At 36.9% G+C, this 20,988-nt stretch overlaps 1 protein-coding gene and 1 non-coding gene across 2 annotated transcripts in view; one reads left to right on the forward strand and one right to left on the reverse strand.

Annotated features, from left to right (window-relative positions):
* LOC148949293 (NACHT and WD repeat domain-containing protein 2) overlaps positions 1-20,988 on the reverse strand; it is a 293,776-nt gene that overhangs the window by 115,989 nt on the left and 156,799 nt on the right. Inside the window, exons 10-12 of the mRNA XM_089092914.1 lie at positions 13,037-13,237; positions 8,825-8,956; positions 8,027-8,245 (exon numbers count right to left, since the gene is read on the reverse strand). Coding sequence (XP_088949040.1) covers positions 8,027-8,245; positions 8,825-8,956; positions 13,037-13,237 — 552 coding nt within the window. The remainder of the gene's footprint in view (positions 1-8,026; positions 8,246-8,824; positions 8,957-13,036; positions 13,238-20,988) is intronic.
* On the forward strand, positions 9,887-10,093 carry LOC148949294 (small nucleolar RNA U3). Its single transcript, XR_016142179.1, has one exon. It is a non-coding gene; the product is annotated as a small nucleolar RNA U3 (small nucleolar RNA).

The raw sequence follows: 20,988 nt of genomic DNA on the forward strand, positions 1-20,988 counted from the left end.
CTCCTAAAAAACATATTTTTGATCTGGAAATCAACTAGCCTACTCTGAACAAAATGGTTATCTCAACATTCTGATTGGATGTGTTTGGGGGAATGATGGGCGTGGGGGGCTAGTTGCCCTCCAATCACTTGCAACTATTAGAAAGGGCACTAGCTCTTTGAATTTCCAATCGAATGAGCTCTTTTTGAAGTCTCTACAACAACGCCTTGTATAAAAACATTATATGCCCCCTGGGCATTACTTAAAACCTTTGCCCTGAGGGTTGTGGGGGAGTATCCTTCTCAAAAACATATTTTCTATCTGGAAATCACCTACGCTGAACAAAACGGCTATCTAAAAATTTTGATTGGATGTGTTTGGGGGAATGCTGGGCGTGGGGGGGGGGGGAAGCTAGTTGCCCTCCAATCACTTTTGACTATCAAAAAGGGCAGTAGCCCTTTGAATTTCCAATTGAATTAGCCTTTTTTGAAGGTTCTACGACAACGCCTTCTATATAAACCTTATATACCAAAAGGGCATAACTTAAAACCCTTGCCCTGAGGGTTGTGGGGGAGTGTCCTTCTCAAAAACATATTTTCTATCTGGAAATCAACTAGCCTACGCTAAACAAAAAGATTATCTCAAAATTTTGATTGGATGTGTTTGGGTGAATGTTGGGCGTGGAAGGGGGGCTAGTTGCCCTCCAATCACTTTCGACTATTAAAAAGGCCACTAGCCCTTTGAATTTCCAATCAAATGAGCCCCTTTTGAAGTTTCAATGACAACGCCTTCTAAAAAAAAATTATATACCCCAGGACATATCTTAAAACCCTTACCCTGAGGATTTTGGGGGAGTGTCCTCCTCAAAAACATATTTTCTATCTGGAAATCAACTACGCTGAACAAAATAGCTATCTCACAATTTTGATTGGATATGTTTGGGGGAATGATAGTTGCCCTTCAACCACTGTCGACTATTAAAAAGGGCACTAGCCCTTTGAATTATATAAAAATCTTATATGGTCCCAGGGCATAACTTAAAACCCTTGCCTTGAAGGTCGTGGGGGAGTGTCCTCCTCAAAAAGATATTTTCTATCTGGAAATCAGCTACGCTGACAAAATGCCTATCTCAAAATTTTGATTGGATGTGTTTGGGGGAATGATGGGCTTAGGGGGGGGGGGGCTAGTTGCCCTCCAATCAATCTCGACTATCAAAAAGGGCACTAACCCTTTGAATTCCAATCGAATGACCCTGTTTTGAAGTTTCTACGACAACGCCTTCTATAAAAACCTTATATGCCCCCAGGGCATAACTTAAAACACTTGCCCTGAGGGGTGTGGGGGAGTGTCCTCTTCTAAACGATATTTTCTATCTGGAAATCAGCTACGCTGACAAAATGCCTATCTCAAAATTTTGATTGGATTTGTTTGGGGGAATGATTGGTGTGGGGAAGGGGGCTAGTTGCCCTCCAATCATTTTTGACAAATAAAAAGGGCACTAGCCCTTTGAATTTCCAATCGAATGAGCCTCTTTTGAAGTTTTTATTACAACGCCTTCTATAAAAGCCTTATATGCCCCCAGGGCATAACATAAAACCCTTGCCCTGAGGGTTGTGGGGGAGTTTCCTCCTCAAAAACCTATTTTCTATCTGGAAATAAAATACGTTGAACAAAATGGCTATATCACAATTTTGATTGGTTGTGTTTGGGGGAAAGATGGGCGTGGGGGGGGCTAGTTGCCTTCCAATCACTTCGACTATTAAAAAGGGCATTAGCCCTTTGAATTTTCAATCGAATGGGGCTTTTTTGAAGTTTCTATGACAACGCCTTCTATAAAAACCTGTATATGCTCCCAGGGCATAACTTAAAACCCTTGCTCTGAGGGTTGTGGGGGAGTCTCCTCCTCAAAAACAAATTTTCTATCTTGAAATCAACTACGCTGAACAAAATGGCTATCACAAAATTTTTATTGGATGTGTTTTGGAGAACGATTGGCCTGGGGAGGGGGGGGGGACTAGTTGCCCTCTAATCACTTTCGACTATTAAAAAGGGCACTAGCCCTTTGAATTTCCAATCGAATGAGCCTGTTTTTTGGTTTCTATGACAACGCCTTCAATAAAACCTTACCTTAAAACTCTTGCACTGAGGGTTTTGGGGAAGTGCCCTCCTCAAAAACATATTTCCCATCTGGAAATCAACTACGCTGAACAAAATGGCTATCTCACAATTTTGATTAGATGTGTTTGGTTATTGCCCTTCAATCACTGACGACTATTAAAAAGGCCACTAACCCTTTGAATTTCAAATCGAATGAGCCTGTTTTGAAGTTTCTACGACAACACCTTCTATAAAAACCTTATATGCCCCAAGGGCATAACTTAAAACCCTTGCCCTGGGGGTTATGGGGAAGTGTCCTCCTCAAAACGATATTTTCTAATCTCAAAATTTTGATTCGATGTGTTTGGGAGAATGATGGGCGTGGGGGGGGGGGGGGCTAGTTGCCCTCCAATCATTTTCGACTATTAAAAGGGCACTAGCCCTTTGAATTTCCGATTAAATGAGCCTGTTTTGAAGTTTCTATGACAGTACCTTTTATAAAAGCCTTATATGTCCCCAGGGCGTAACTTAAAACCCTTGCCCTGAGGGTTGTGGGGGAGTGTCCTCCTTAAAAACCTATTTTCTATCCTGAAATCAAATACGTTGAACAAAATGGCTATCTCACAATTTTGATTGGATGTTTTTTGGGGAAAGATGGGTGTAAAGGGGGAGGGGGGCTTGTTGCCCTTCAATCAATTTCGACTATTAAAAAGGGCACTAGCCCTTTCAATTTCCAATCGAATGAGGCTGTTTTGAAGTTTCTACGAGAACGCGTTCTATAAAAACCTTATATGCCCCAATGGCATAACTTAAAACCCTTGCTCTGAGGGTTGTGGGGGAGTGTCCTCCTCAAAAACACATTTTCTATCTGGAAATCAACTCCGCTGAACAAAATGGCTATCTCAAAATTTCAATTGGATGTGTTTGGGGGAAGGATTGGCTTGAGGGGGGTGGACTAGAACTCTCGATTCCCAATCGAACGAACCCCTTTTGAAGTCTCTATGACGACCCCTTCTATTTTGAGTGCGCTGCTTTAAAGAAAAAAATAATAATAACCTGTGCATTGTGTCAACATTGATCATATTTGCCCTCAGGATATAACTTAAAACCCTTGCCCCGAGGGTTGTGGGGGAGTGTCCTCCTCAAAAAGATATTTTCTATCTGGAAATCAGCTACGCTGACAAAATGCCTATCTCAAAATTTTGATTGGATGTGTTTGGGGGAATGATGGGCGTGGGGGGGGGGGCTAGTTGCCCTCCAATCATTTTCGACTATTAAAAAGGGCACTAGCCCTTTGAATTTCCAATTAAATGAGCCTTTTTTGAAGTTTCTATGACAACACCTTCTATAAAAGCTTTATATGTCCCCAGGGCATAACTTAAAATCCTTGCCCTGAGGGTTGTGGGGGAGTGTCCTCCAAAAAAACCTATTTTCTATCTGGAAATCAAATACGTTGAACAAAATGGCTATCTCACAATTTTGATTGGATGTTTTTGGGGGAATGATGGGCGTGGGGGGGGCTTCTTGCCCTTCAATCAATTTTGACTATTAAAAAGGGCACTAGCCCTTTGAATTTCCAATCGAATTAGCCTTTTTTGAAGTCTCTACGACAACACCTTCTATAAAAACCTCATACGCCCCCAGGGCATAACTTTAAACCCTTGCTCTGAGGGTTGTGGGGGAGTCTCCTCCTCAAAAACAAATTTTCTATCTTCAAATCAAATACGCTGAACAAAATGGCTATATTACAATTTTGATTGGATGTGTTTGGGGGAAGGAGGGGCGGGGGAGGGGGGGGGCTAGTTGCCCTTCAATCACTTTTGACTATTAAAAAGAGCACTAGCCCTTTGAATTTCCAATCGAATAAGCCTGTTTTGAAGTTTCTACGACAATGCCTTATATAAAAACCTTATATGCCCCCAGGACATAACTTAAAACTCTTGCCCTGAGGGTTGTGGGGGAGTGTCCTCCTCAAAAACATATTTTCTATCTGGAAATCAAATACGTTGAACAAAATGGCTATCTCACAATTTTGATTGGATGTGTTTTGGGGAAAGATGGGCGTGGGGGGGGTAGTTGCCCTCCAATCACTTTCGACTATTAAAAAGGACACTGGCCCTTTGAATTTCCAATCAAATGAGGCTTTTTTTGAAATTTCTACGACAACTCCTTCTATAAAAACCTTATATGCCCCCAGGGCAAAACTTAAAACCCTTGCTCTGAGGGTTGTGGGGGAGTCTCCTCCTCAAAAACAAATTTTCTATCTAGAAATCAACTACGCTGAACAACATGGCTATCTCAAAATTTTGATTGGATGCGTTTTGGGGTAAAATGGGCATGGGGGGGGCTAGTTGCCCTCCAATTACTTTCGAATATTAAAAAGGGCACTAGCCCTTTGAATTTCCAGTCGAATGAGCTTTTATTGAAGTTTCTACGACAACGCCTTCTTTAAAAACCTTATATACCCCCAGGGCACAACTTAAAACTCTTTTCCTGAGGGTTGTGGGAGTGTCCTCCTCAAAAACATATTTTCTATCTGGAAATCAACTACGCTGAACCAAACGGCTATTTCACAATTTTGATGGGTTGTATTTGGGGGAACGATGGGCGTGGGGGGGGCTAGCTGCTCGTCAATCGCTGTCGACTATTAAAAAGAGCACTAGCCCTTTGAATTTCCAATCGAATGAGCCTATTTTAAAGTTTCTACGACAATGCCTTCTATAAAAACCTTATATACCCCCAGGGCATAACTTAAAACCCTTGCCCTGAGGGTTGTGGGAGAGTGTCCTCCTCAAAAACACATTTTCTGTCTGGAAATCAACTACGCTGAACAAAATGGCTATCTCAAAATTTCGATTGGATGTGTTTGAGGGAATGATGGGCCTGAGGGGGGGGGGGCTAGTTGCCCTCCAATTACTTTCGACTATTAAAAAGGGCACTAGAACTCTCGATTTCCAATCAAATTGACTCTTTTTGAAGTCCCATAAAGACTTTCTCCCTACAAAGGGCACTTCTTTAAAGAAAAAAAATAATAAACTGGACATTTTGTCCACTTTGATCTTACACATCGTCAAGATGTAAATAAATAATTTTTCCCCAAGGACGTTGAAGGTGTTTCGTAGTGAAAAGGACATTTTCTATCAAGAATTCAATTACACTGAACAAAATGGTTATCTCAAAATTTTGATTGGATGTATTTGAGGGAATGATGGGCGTGGGAGGGGGGGCTAGTTGCCCTTCAATCACTTTCGACTATTAAAAAGGGCACTAGCCACTCAAATTTCAAGTCGAATGAGCCCTTTCGAAGTTTCTACGACAACTCCTTCGATATGAAGTGCCCGGGTATGGAGAAATAAAAACAAAAAACAACACATTGTGCCCACATCGTTCATAGGCAGCGCTAGTGCGCTGCCTATGATAAGTTGTATTGGCTAATACGTCTGAAATTAGTTCCTTAGGCGCCCTAATAAAATTGTTTGATATTTTTTCCTAACATACGTCTGTAAGAGAGTGGTTTGGACATTGTTGCTATTCTAAACAGACTCACTCTTTCTAGATTTCACGATTAAAGAGAAAACTGCGAATGATTTAAATGCCAATTTTGCTTCAATTGTGCAGCGTTTTCCCCCTCTTCCACCCGAGGATCCTCCAGTAAATTTAACTACTCCTTCAGATGATAATTTAATTGCTGATATTTTCCAAAGAAATGGAAGAAAGGGTTTATTACACCCATTCCAAAAAAAGGAGCAGCTAAGGATTTCTCTGGTGTCCGGCCGATCACAGTTACCTCAGTGTTTAGCAGAATATACGAAAGCTTTGTTGCCGCATGGCTGAAAAAATATCTTTTGAAAGTAACTGATCAAAAGCAATTTGGTAACATCCCTAAGTGTTCGACAGTTCATTACCTCGTTAATTTAATTTATTTTATTTTAAAACACCTGGATGAACATGGAAAATGGATAAATTTAATTGCAATGGATTTCAGAAAAGCATTTGACCTTTGTTGATCACAAAATCCTTTTAGAAAAAATGGCGGAAAAAATATACCCGGCTTTATTATTAAAATCATCAAGAGCTTCTTAACAAATAGAGAGCAAATTGCTGCTGAGCTGGAGGACAGATGAAAATACTTTGACGACTTGTCCTTAACGGAAATCATATCTAAGGATTCGAAGAGCAATGCCGCTGGTTTCATTGATCAAGTTAACTCAGAGGCGGCGGAATTTAACATGGTCGTGAATAAAGACAAATGCTCGGCCACGACATTTTCTTTTCTTCGGAATACTCAACCATCTTTCGAACCTCCTATCACTTCCGAGCTAATAAGCCATAAAATAACTTTACTTGGTGTGGTGATTTCTTCTGACCTCTCATGTCGGAAGACTGCAAAGACAATTGTAAAAAAGATAACCGCGCAATCAAAATGTTAAAAACACTGAAAAAATTTCGAGTTCCTAAGGACAAGTTGAAACTAATATTTTGCACTTTCATCCACCCCTTAGTTGAATATGCTTGTCCGGTTTGGCACTTTGCCCTTACCCAGGATGAAACTGATAAAATAGAACGAGTTCAGAAGAGATCACTGCAAATCATTTATGGCGGTTCCCCTCTGCCTTACTCCTTTTACCTCAAAGAATTTAAACTTGAATCCCTTTCTTCACGCCGAGGAAAATTATTCCAAAGATTTGGCTCCTCCCTCCTTCAACATCCCATCTACCGATCATTTTTTCCCCCACCTGTTGTCCCTATAAGATGTCGTCCCCCAAGGGAAGTGGCTGAGAAGGTTCCGAAACTAACCCCAGTCCACTGTAACATTATGCGCTACAGTAAAAGCTTTGTGCACAGCTTTGTAAAACATTAAAATGATCTCTAGTGTTTTTATTGTTTAGCTTATTTTATCCTGACGAAGTTTTATCAGACAGTTTTATTCTCAATCTCAAGTGTTTTTATCCTTTAGTTTATTTATCCTGACGAAGTTTTATCAGACAACTTTATTTAGCTAATTATGACTAAGAGACATCATATTTGGGCTCTGCCCACGACAGCTATGTCTTGTTTTTGAATTAAATGAATTTGAATTTGAATTAAAGAAAACTCCTAGTCAATATATGCGAGGGAAAATTACTTTAAACTCTCCTTATCTAAGTCTATTTTCCACACTTTCCTTCACTCCCTCCTCGTTCTAAATATCACTCATAACCAAGGTATAGCTCAATTAAGGACTGTTTACTTTCAAAAAGATAATAAACTTTATTTGATAACTTAAGCAACAAAACAAATTAAAAAAAAAAACACGAAAAACTATTAGCATGAACACACAGACACAGATTTATATGATTATTGTAATTCTTCTAAGCCTATCAAATACATAAACTATATTCATAAGAAGAAATAAAAAAACAATAAAATAACGGTCCTGACATATATTAATAGCCTAGTTGTCGACGCCACTCTATCCAGGCAGCTGAAAATGACCCAAAAGAGACTAAAAATTTCTTCCAGACAAATGTGAATTCTTAATATCTTATTTTAAAACCAAAATATTAATAGAATAAAATATATTTAGCTAATCCTACAAAAATTTTCGAGTTAAGGCATTTCCAACGAGACTTACATATTAATTTAATTTCACAAAGCAGTATCCGCCGATAGGCTTTGTTCAGACGAGATAGTGGCAGCAGTGCCACGAAGGTGAGGCGACAATCATATAATAGTGGCTACAGGCTACTTTACAGCAGTTGATATTTTAAGTTCACAAAGTGCTACACAAACTACCCACAACAAACACTACGAAGCCGCCTCGACCACACTGACGGGGGTTACTCATCTTCTTATTACCATGTGGTCGTATTCACCATATTCTTAAACGTATCTTCACAAATGACATGGCCAAAAGTCAAGGTAATATCATGAAAAATAGACTATTCTTAAAAAATACAAAGGGTCTTACTTGGATTTCAATTTTTTGAAAAAGCATCATGATGGAATCAATTACTCCTAATGCAAGATGGGTATCCTGAAGCTTCGTGTAAGACCTCCACCTGAAAACCTCTGCAAAAACCAACTTGATAAATATTGGCAAAGAGCAATGACGGATCGCATTTTTCACTATTTCCCATTGGTGTTGCACAAGGTCTCGGTGAGCCTCTGCTAGCCATCGACGAATAATCTATAAAAGAATGGTGAAATAACTTTGAATACATCAGAGTAGAGACAATAAGTCCTATTTCAGCAGATGCTATGGTGCTGAAGAACCGTCGTTCTTGAGTCCAGTTCTGTCAAGTATAAACAATATAATTTACAATCAATAAGACGAGTTAACATATTTATTAGGTGAGTAAAGACTACATTTATTGAAAATAAAACTGAATTAAAAAATAAGCAGCACTTGTAAATTAAATTCGTCTAGGTACATTTTAACGATTGAAGAGGAAAATCAGCCTTCTTAGAACCCCCTCAAACTCTAAGTCAGCTAAAATATGATATTGTGTATTCTGAAACTTTTAAAAGCTTGCGTCAACTTCTCGAGAGTCAACCTCAAGGGTGCTCATAAGAGAGGGCAGGGGGCACCAGCCCACCCTGGCTGAATGACGCTGCCTTATATTGTTATATTTTTGTTTCAAGATTTCAATTCTATAGCATTGGGCCAATTAGACCAGGTGAGCTCCCCCCCCCCTAAAATTCAGCTAATGGGTGCCCATGGTCAACCTTAAGGAAAAACAGAAGAACAGCACTGGCATAAACTTACCTCAATTGCCAAATCAAACCCGAGGGCTTTAATTTCAATGAAATTATCTTGTGCGTCAATTATTCTTCGTAGAAACTGGTAATCCCGTGAAAGTTCGAGCTTAGCTGGCTCGTATGAGCATGACGCTACAACCTAAAGGAAAAAATATATTTAACGTGAAGTTATTGAACAAATCAATATTCGATATAATATATTTGCTTGCTTTTCCAATGTTTGTTATTTTTAGGAATTGTTAGAATAGGATTTGTACCCCTCCCACCCTAAGATTTTACCCCTTCTATAGAATAATTTTGTGTTTTAAGTGACACCCTAGAAATGATTCCCTTCAGATGCTGTCTTAAACGCAGACCTGAGTGCACCCACTTACACAAAATTAAATCCCTGCTATTGCATCGGTCTGCCAGAATCTTTTTTTATTACCATTCCTAAAATTTTAGCCACTCATCCTACGACTTCAAAACAATTGAGAAATATTTTATTGACATTTGTAAAAATGTGGTTTTCTACTACACTGTAAAAAAAAATGGATCTCCAACCAAACTTTTTGATGGAATTCAAACCAGTCAAAAGAAATTTAATTTTTTTTTGTTGAAACTGTGATTCGTGTTTGAAGTCCAACAAGATATTAAAATTATTAAGGTTTATATACTTTTCAATAAAGAAAATGTAATTTTCAACGTGAATAGGTTTTATTAATCAAAATGATTTTAATTTCAGTAGTAGAAATTCCTTGAATATCATATTAAATTTGACTATGGTGGCATTTAAGTAATATGTTCGTAGAAATTCAAATCAAATATTGAAATTATAACAGAAAAAAGGGTAAGCTAAATATAATATTTACTTTGAAATCGCTTGAATCTGCTTGTCAACAAAATGTACAACACATAATTGTGTACAAGCATTTCTAGCATATAATTAATATTTTGGAACCATAGAAAAATATTACACGAATTTTCAAATGTCGTATTACTTATGAAATAGTTACAGTCTATTTATAAAGGACAAACAATGGTTTCTTGTGATTCCTAATTAAACACAATACAAAAATGATCTAAATTTAAGGTCATGCGCCACACGATAATTTCTGTAGTATGTTTGCTTAGGGTTAAGAATCCGACGCTTCCACAAGCCACGGTGATGGTTCAAAACCTATGTTTCTGAGCTGGAGAAGGACCAGTTCTGGCTTATGTCGGAACTTGGTTATTAAGAAGAGTCCCAGGCAGATTATACAGCTAGTTGCAATGAGATAGATGTAGCCTGAGTGGTTTTGGATGCGTTAATCCCTTTGATATTTCCGATTGCCATGGATATAATCTTTGACTTATATTCATTGTATGTAAATCAGGGTTGCCATCGTTAATGATTCATCACCAAATTTGTTATTTTTATAGCCTTATTGAAATCAAACTTATTTACTACTCAAACGATTCTGGATCCAATGAGGACCTGAAAAATAAACATGTTTATTCTTTAGCAAATTGAAATTTCAATTCGGGTTTGTAAATCCATTATTTTTGATTCTCAACAAGTTGGAAATTCAATACAGATAAGAGAATTCCAATAAGGCCTTATATATTCAATTTTAACGATTTTCAGCTGTTGGAATTCTAAATTTTTGTTGATAAAGATTATATAAGCAATTTTTTTTTAATCTCAAACAATCTTTTTAACTTCACTAAGGATGTTACATCTGCCAAGATTGGTTGGCAATGGATATCTAATTGCACAATTTATACAGTCGCATCTCGACAATTAGAAACCCAATTGACCAGAGGAAAAGTTCAAATTACCGAGATGTTCAAAACAACCAGAGTGCAAATAATCAAGAAGGAACAAGGAAGAATTTTGAATAAACAAGTCCTTTGTTGAAAATACATATCATATATATCTGTGTATAAATACATACATATAGACACTTATATTTAACTTCTTAACCACATATGTACATGGAGGGTCTTAAAAACTATGTGTATGAAGAAATTATTTTCCAAAGCAGTCTGTAACTATTTTTTTTTTCATAGTGACTCCCATCTTAAATTGTCCAATTCCTATTCAATGGTGATGAGAGCCTTAAAGAAATTATCAATTGTTTCTGTTCTGAGACCGTAGGGACGTAAGGTGTTGATGGATAATCTTGCCCCGCTTGATGTAACTGGAGTATGTGACTTTTCTTGTTTATCCTCCTTGTTCTCATCTTAAAAAGTCATCAATTTGGCATCGGTTAAAGCACCATGGAAAGCAATTTCATCATCCACGTGAACAAAATTCTTAAAGGTTAACTCATCAGACTTTGGAAACAGTTCCACTCAGTGTCTAGGGGGATGAATTCCATCTGATGACCGTACGCTGTCTTCGTTTTCCGTAGCAAACCTACATTCTTAAATCAGTTATATAGGGTGGTAAAACTGACATTTTCACAGGCCTTATCAATCGTAATTATGGTAAAAACTGTTATTTTACATTCTCACCTTTATCAAAATTATCTAGCACAACTTATAATTACACAGTATTACGAAGAAAAATTTCCAGCGTTACAAATTCAAATTGTCGAGGTGTTTTTGTTTTTTTATTGTTTTTGTAATTTATAAAGTGTTTTTCAAGGGACCGTGAAAAAAGTTCAAATTATCGAGAGTCGATTGTACTAGGTTTCTCAAATAAAATGTGTGCATATCATTTACATTTTCCTAACAATAAAGCCCAGTTTTCTCAGTCCATTTGTCAGCTAATGCTCATTTTGCGGGCTTTTTGCCACCTCCCTATGCTCGCTTCGTTCACTACGGTGGGCAGCTCGGGCCTTCAGCTTTCGTACAATATAATTCCAAGTCGACTTTTCTTGATATTTTTTCCTTTAATTCTTTTTTTAATTTCTATATTTTTCAACCATTCTTATGGCTTCAAAATTATTCTGCAAAAGCTTAAGTTTCTAGCTTGAATTGTTTAGTCCTTTATGGAATATAACTTGAAATGAAATTATAATATAAAACAAATTATTACCCGTCTACCCTTCTAATTAAGACAGTGAACCATTAAAAATAATTAAACAAATACTTAAAAATATTTGAATATTTCTGTTTCATAATCCAGAAGCCAACACCAACAGGGAAAAAAAGTGAAATTATGAATGAAACGAAAAAATTCAAACAATAGCATAAAGTTTGGAGGGCTGAGGAGGCGGTTACCCTCCTTATTTATAGGATAATTTACGTTTCTTTTAACCTTTAATGTCACCTTTTAGTTTCGCTAAGAAAAACAAACTTTTTTCTTTTATTTTATTTCTTTTCAATATTATATTTATATTTATCTTAAATATAAAGAGGACAGCTGCATGTTCACCCCTTCCCATACCCTAAAGTTTAACTCTAGTATTAAAAATTCTAAATAAGGGAATATTTAGGCGCATATGCTTTACACAGTAAAATAATATTTTCCTAAATATTAGTGACAATTTCAACCTCTTCCCCCTCATCCAGCCTTTGAGCTGAAGTTTAAATTTTCATCACAATACTTTGATATTTAAAAACTTACATTTCCCACCAAAACTGCCCTATCTGCAATAAAAGGATAGCTTTTCCCCCTCTCAGCACATATATTTCATACTTAATCAAATCTTAATTCTCCAAAGGAAGAATATGTATGGATTGGAGGGAGGGAGAAAGGAAGACAGTATCACCATTGAAGTAGAAAAGGTTATCTGAAGATCTCTCATGGAGTTTTTGAAAATTTGGTTAGGTACCATTTTCCCCTTTCTGATAATGAAAACTATTGATTCTTCTCTTATACCTTGTGCAAAAGTATGGTATATTGTATAACCGCTGATATTAATTTAAACTTAAAATTAAACTTAAAACTTAAATTTAATGGATTTATTTATTTTGATTAAACATTAAGAAAAATTATCATTATATTTACCATTATAATTATGCTTACCATTATACTTATCATTTATTGTACTTACTGTGACAAATACTTACCATTGTAATCGCATAATCACAAATGTCAGATACTTAATCAAACTGTACGAATTAACTAAAACCATATGATCAAAAACGTTGTATATTAAAAAATTTAACTACAAACCTGCAAGATCTCTCGTTTTTGCTGACAGAGGGCTTGGACACACCAAACCCTCCCCATGGCAACTTAACTGTGTTTAAAAGAGTAAAAAAAAAAAAACTCAAAGTAATGTAGATATCACATATCGTAACTTACTTTAACGTTCGCTGGCAGCTTTGTCGGGAGCCAAGTGAGCTTATTTGAATCTTGTGAATTTCCGAGCTGGTCTACTGAGTCTAAGAAAATATACATCGGCATTTCTGGAGTAGCAAACGTTAGTAGTTGTTTGAAATACGCGGTTAATGGCACTAGATCTGTAGGTATGTTCTCAAATGGTAAAAGATAATTATACGATATCTGGAAAACAGAAAAGGATACATGTCATTGAATAACTATAAACCAATATTAGGATGAATTTTAAAAGTTTTTACTGAAATTTTTCATAGGACACGTAAAATGACATCTTAGTGATAGCAAGAACAGCTATGGCTAGCTCTGTAAAGGCTAGAAGAGGAGAAGAGAAGAGAAGAAATAACAAAATTCAATAATAACTTCTCTAACAAAAGCGAATAAATACTGAAAAAAGAAACTTTACTGTTAATAATTACAAATATATGAATATAATTAAAATATAAGAAATATAAATATTACTATAATTACAAGAAATGGGCAAAAATTATAATTATCCTTCCTGGCAACTTCATCTGGCCTGTAGCGAAAAGAATTTTCGGTCAAGGTCTAACTGAGACCGTTGCACAATATATATTGTGATTAAATAGCTGTGCTCATAAGAATGTTCTTAAAGGCTTAAATTGATCAATTTCATTCTTGATTCGTTCTGATTCTTGGGGTGACATGTCTTGTAATCGCATATTTCTTTGTTCTTCACTTTTGTTTCTGACTCGTTGCAATTGCTGTTTCCGCGAGCATTCTAACCGAAAATTTCCTTGTTCTTCAGATATTTTTCAATACCTTTCGCCATTGCAGCTTGGATTGGTCTTGTCACATTTGATGGTCTAGATTGTTCATTTTCCTTCATTGCGAATTTACAATACTAAGGTTGTCCTCTTGATCTTGTCTTATTTGTTGGTCCAGTTTGTTAATTTTAAGCAATTGTTACCTTACGTTTTATCCTCTAGGAATTATGGAACTGCTGGAAACACCTTTTGTAAATAAACTCATTAAACAGGGTACTTTATAATTAGCTGTGTTTTTTTGTGTAATTTAGCATGCATCACAGACACTAAAAACAATACAACCACTTCAGAGGCAAAATAGAAATATTTATGTCAGTCACACACACACACACATACACAAACGCAGAAACACACACAAAACACACACACCCACATAGTGTGCAGTACACACACACAGACACACACACAGTGTGTGTGTCTGTGTGTGTACATGCTCTTGAGCTGAGGTCACAAATATGACGTCACTCATATGAATATTTGTGGACAGTTAATGTTATTAAAGAGTTTTTTTCAAACTTGTGACTTATCTAGATCTTTTTTGGAGGCTACAAAATCAAAAGACACCAATTTTCCGAAAAAATATATATGCATGTGGATATATATTCCGTGGATATATATATATATATATATATATATATATATATATATATATATATATATATATATATATATATATATATATATATATATATATATATATATATATATATATATATATATATATATATATATATATATATATATATATATATATATATATATATATATATATATATATATATATATATATATATATATATATATATATATATATATATATATATATATATATATATATATATATATATATATATATATAAATATATATATATATATAGACAGTCTTGATTGAGAGTTCGTTGTGTTAACACCTTGCTTTTGGATATTAATCTTTTAATAAAGTAAGATTTCAACCTGTGCGATTCCCTACAGATATTTATAATCGGCTTATTTTATTTACTTGCTATTGACATTTTTGCTGCTTGAACTTAAATTCCTTTGGTATTTACCGACTTAGTAAGTACTGAGATTCAGACAGAAAGATTTAATTACCTTAGAGGATTGTACTATTTGTGCGTAGCAGCGATACTGATAACATATATTAGGCAATAAGCAGAAGAGGGGAGGGTTCCTGCCGTATGCACCTGCCGGTATTTAGTTACCCTTAAATTGCAGGGAATTAGTGAGCGGGTCCCGACGCTTCCCTTGTTCCTAGTATTGTGTGATTCAGTGGACTTTGGCTGTTTTTGTGTGAAAGTAATGACTGAAAAGCTGGTATTCAACCCAGTTCTGAAATTTTTGAACAGTTCACTCACTGAAGGGGTGAAATTCGATTAGATTTTGAAAAGCACAATAAACTATTTCAAACTTGAAACAATCATGCAAGCTAAAAAGACCCTTCACAGCGAGTTGGACATTCAAAGCCGGATGGTTTCGTATGCCAAAGATGAGGACAACATTATTGATATATGCAAGTCGCTACTCTCTGCGGCAAAGTAAAATGTCCCGATCCCGAAATTTGTGATATTTAGTCCGTGTGAAGTACCTGCCATCGGTGAGGCAGTTCACACTACAGTGGTGTCCAAAGTAAATGAACTCTATAGAAAATTGGATGGATTTAGGCTAAGTACTAGCCGCTCTACAGTCACCCTGCCAGATAAATCTCAATCGTCCCAAACCGCACCCCCGAGGCCGCTTTACTCTGTGATACTCAAAGACCCTCCAACAGACTTAAAATGCCCAAGCGAACGCAAAGCATTTATCGACAAACTGTGCCCATGTCCAGACGGCGATATAACTGAGTTACGCCGCTCTAATACCGAGTGGAAACTCGTGGTTCGGTCCAAGCAAACCGCGAGCCAGATGGTGGATGCAGCTAAACGTGCGAAACCGTCGATCAACATGTCCCTCAAGGAACCTGCTTTTTTAGCTGCGATCATGCGATTGCCGGAGGATCTAGACGAACAGTTTCTTAAACAGCTAATCCCTAAGTGCAATAAAACCCTACAGTATGACAAGTCTCAAACATTTAAAGTCTACTTTCCGACACGAAATGACCTCGATACCTTTCTCAAAGTCTCAGTGAAAATCGGATATGAACGCCTCCCAGTCGAAGAGTTCGTGTTCTTGCCTCGGCACTACTTTAATTGCCACGCAATCGGTCACCTAGCCAAGGATTGTAAGAACGGTTCATTATGTTCGAAATAGGGCTCCGCCGATCACAAATCTACGTCCGATACCCCGTGTCAGAAGGCAGCCTTTTGCGTTGGTTGCAAGAAGCAGGGTCATACTTACTATAGTGTGAAGCACCCGAAAAACCGTAAACCCTCGGACTAATGACCTCGTCACTAACTCTTTTATCGTGGAATATAAACGGCTGCTTTTATTAATAAACTTCCGGATCTGGAAAGCCTCCGTTCTGAGTTTAGTGTGATTTGTCTCCAGGAACATTTTGTTACTAAACATGGTCTGAACATACTTTAGCTTGAGGATATGACAACTTGTTGTGTACCCGCTAGACAGCTGAACAACAGAGGCTGACCCTCGGGTGGACTTATCACGTTTGTGAAATCAGCTCTCCGTTCTAGTATCTTCGAAGCAAATGATTATTATCTAGCTGAGAGAGTGGATTGTTCTGTGTGTATTAGTGTGTATCTTCCCACAGACTACAATAATGACCAGTCTGGGCGTAAAATTTGCGCTATCTTGTGAAAAACTAGGTTCATGTATAGACAAAATTCGAGACTTAGGTTTACCTTGCATTATAGCCGGTGACTTTAATTGTAATCTGTCCGAGCTGAATTCTCAAGCGTCACCGCGTACAACACTAGTTAAGGGCTTGTTTAGTGATTCCTTGCGTGTTTTAGATAAATCGTTCGTATTACGTATGTTTACACTTCCTCGCGAACTTCAAACCTGGACCACGTTGTAGTATCGTCAGATCTGCGAGCGGATATAGTAAAGGTTGTGTTTGATTATCAGTTGTCTGATCATCTTCCCATAACTTGCTCTGTCGGTATGTCATCTTCTGATCACCAAACCACACCTCTTTCTCCTTCAGCACCTCAACACCGTCGTAACTGGTCGAAAATTGATCAAGCCTTATTCATCGAGTCGGTAGATTCAGTCCTGAATAAAATCAGCGTCCCATTTCATCTCCTTCAGAAGTCCCTTCAGTTACCTTAAAAAGAGGTTTCGATTTGTCTAGATATATATTGTGCAGAAATCTGCCATGCTCTCCGCTTCACAGAAAAACAAGCCGTTCCTTTGCAACAAATTCGTAAAGGAATCATTCCCGGGTGGTCGTCAAATCCAGATCTCGTCATTTCATGTAGTCAATAAAAATTTTGGTTTTCAGTATGGAAAGAGTGTGGACGTCCGAGTATGGGTCTTGTGAACAGCCTACGGATTTTCACGAAGCGAAAGTTTTCTAAGGCCCTGGCTCGGCATCGGAAAAATCTAGTCAATCATTTTTCTGCCCGTGCGAAACAAGATAGAAATATGATCTTCAATTTTGTCTCTCGTTCTGCAAAAAATTCTTCGTCACTATCCCCAGCCGACATCCCTGAAGATGAATGATATGCCCATTACGAATCGGAGTTCTCAGCTCCTGACCCCTCCATCGAACAATCTTACGAGGCTGCCTTAGATCAGTTTCTATCTTCTTATCCCGATGAAGATTTTATCGTCAGTACCCGCTCTGTTGAAGATGCCATCTGTAGACTCAAATGGAAAGGCTCATCGGACATTGACGAAGTCAGTGCGATCCATTGAAACACGGAGGTAAACTTCTCGCGGCACATCTCTCTCTGCTTATGCAGATGATTTTCTCTCAAGGGATTGTTCCTGCCTCTCTCTGCATCGGAGATCTGACTCCCATTTCTAAGAAGCGAAAATCTGAAACTCAATGTACAGCATTCCGACCGATAACTGTAGCTACGTCACTGTGCAAGCTCTTCGAGCTACTGTTTATACAGGAACTCGAAAAAGTATACTACACTCCTCCGCATCGGTTCGTCTTCAAGCGAGGAACTGGATGTGCTGATGCCTTAACAGTCGTTGCTAATGTCTTGATAGATGCCGAATCTTCTGGAGAGAGCCTTTCTTTGACAGGACACGACATTAGACGTACATTCGACTCTCTAATCCATGCTGCGATGCTTCTGAAGGCCGGCAAACGTGGGTTGAATCTAGCTGTCATTCGTTCTCTCAGGAATCTGCATTCCAGATTACGGATCCGACTGAACTACCTCCTGACAAGGGTTTGACCCCCATTCCGCGCACCCGACTAGTTCCAGTCAAGAAAGGAGCGCGTCAAGGAGCAGTCAGCTCTCCTGGCCTTTTCAATAACTATGTCCTTGATGCACAAGATCAATGTCCATCTTCGCTGATTCTGTCATCTGCTAACTTGTCTTTGGTATGTTACGCGGACGACATCCTGAATCTTAGTCGAACCCTTCAGCGGGTAATTGATATCTTCAAAATCCTTGAAGCCGAATATCTTAAAGTTGGACTTCAGTTCAACTGTTCAAAATTGGAAATCGTCCTATTCAATTGGAAAACTGATTTTTGTGTTCCTACCATTGCCCTTGGTTCCAGCTCTGTCCAGCCAGTGAATCACCTCATTTATCTAGGTTTACCCATAGGTTCGCCTATCCGTCACACCCGAAAACTTCTTCTCGAACAGCTTAAACGACAAATTTCAGCGTCGTACGCTTCAGTTGCATCGTGCAAACTCCGATTCAACCGGCTGCTTCTAGCAAGTTTGTATAACGCCATCGCTCTTCCTCACATTTTATATGCCACGCCCTTCTGGAAACTCCTCACTAAAACTGACCAGAATATAATCAGAGCGGTGTATTTTCGTTTTGCGAAGTATTTGCTTCGTCTACCTCCGTGGTATAGGAATTCGCATGTAATTGAACATTTTAAACTCGCAAACCCTGATGTCGCCATCGCTAGACGAATAGCGAAGCATAATAGAAAAATACGCCGAAATCTGTAATTGAAATCTGAATGGTGTAATTTTTATTAAGGTTCTATGACTTTTAGGGGGTGTTTCCCCCTTTTTTCGAATATAAGGCAAATTTTCTCAGGCGCGTAACTTTTGATAAATAATACTCAACTTGATGAAATTTATATATTTGAGATAAACATAAAAATCTGATTCTTTTAATACATCTATTAGTATCAAAATTCCGTTTTTTAGAGTTTCGGTTACTATAAGCCAGGTCGCTCCTTAGTTACAGTTCGCTGCCACGAACTGTTTGATAGGTGATGTTATATAAGTTGAGTGGGTGGACATCCTTAAAAACATACTTTTAAGTAACATTTAAAAGAAGAAAAGCACACATTACAAAGTACATTACAAGTAACAGTACGCACATTATAGTACCAGGCTCCTGTTACTATATATATATATATATATATATATATATATATATATATATATATATATATATATATATATATATATATATATATATATATATATATATATATATATATATATATATATATATATATATATATATATATATATATATATATATATATATATATATATATATAATATATATATATATATATTTATATATATGTTTTTAAGGATGTCCACCCACTCAATTTATATAACATCACCTATCAAACAGTTCGTGGCAGCGAACTGTAACTAAGGAGCGACCTGGCTTATAGTAACCGAAACTTTAAAAAACGGAATTTTGATACTAATAGATGCATTAAAAGAATCAGATTTTTATGCTTATCTCAAATATATAAATTTCATCAAGTTTAGTATTACTCATCAAAAGTTACGCACCTGAGAAAATTTGCCTTATTTTCGAAAAAAGAGGGAAAGACCCCCTAAAAGTCATAGAACCTTAATAAAAATTACACCATCAGATTCAGCGTATCAGAGAGGTTTCAATCTCCTATCTGCAAAAATGGAAGTTTTCATGGGGAAGGAACATTGCTATGAAGGGGGCACCGGATGTCCCAGCATTATTAAAAAAAAAAAACACGATCAAAAATTAAATAAAAAAAAACATGTTTTTCAACTGAAAGTAAGGAGCACTTCCAAACTTGAAACGAACAGAAATTATTACGTATATGATTGGGTTTGCCCCTTAGTCAATAGCTCGCTCTTTACGCTAAAGTTTTTTTTATTGTAATTTCACAAGAGCTATTTATTCTGATTAACGGCCTTTGTGATTAAGGGGTCGTTCTTAACAAAATAGAGAAAAATTTCAACTTTAGCGTAAAGAGCGAGGTATTGAATAGGGGGCGAACCCCAAATTTACATAATAAAAATATACGAATATAGAAGTTTGGTACGTAAGTTAGTTCGTAAGTTACATACATTTATTACTAATAAAAACATTCGTACATAAAATAAACAACTTTCGGGAAAACCATTTAACCAAGAAAAGTAAAATTAATATGCAAATTTCGTTTTAATTATTCATGTACGGCGAGCCAAAATCAAAACCTGCATTAATTCAAAAACATTCAGAAATTAAATAAAAAAAACAAGTTTTTTTAACTGAAAGTAAGGAGCGACATTAAAACTTAAAACGAACAGAGATTATTACTTACTTGAAAGGGGCTGTCCCCTCCTCAACGCCTTGCTCTTTACGCTGAAGTTTGACTCTGTCTCCCAACTTTATTTTATAAAACAATAAAAAACTTTAGCGTAAAGAGCGAGGCGTTGAGGAGGGGACAGCCCCTTTCATATACGGAATAATATCTATTCGTTTTGAGTTTTAATGTCGCTCCTTACTTTCAGTTAAAAAAAACTTGTTTTCTTATTTAATCAAACAGTTCGTGGTAACGAACTGTAAGTAAGGAGCGACCCGGCTCAATGGTAACCGAAACTCTAGAAAACGGGTTTTTGATGCCAATAGATATATCAAAAGAATCAGATTTCAATGCTGATTTCAAATATATAATTTTCATCAAGTTTAGAGCTACCCATCAAAAGTTACGTGCCTGAGAAAATTTGGCTGATTTTCAAAAAAGGAGGAAAGACCCCCTAAAAGTTATAGAACCTTAATGAAAATCACACCATCATATTCAGCGTATCAGAGAACCCTA

Source organism: Artemia sp. Qi Xiang Cuo, chromosome 8, assembly GCF_049724085.1.
Source record: "Artemia sp. Qi Xiang Cuo chromosome 8, ASM4972408v1, whole genome shotgun sequence".
NCBI classification, from domain to species: domain Eukaryota; kingdom Metazoa; phylum Arthropoda; class Branchiopoda; order Anostraca; family Artemiidae; genus Artemia; species Artemia sp. Qi Xiang Cuo.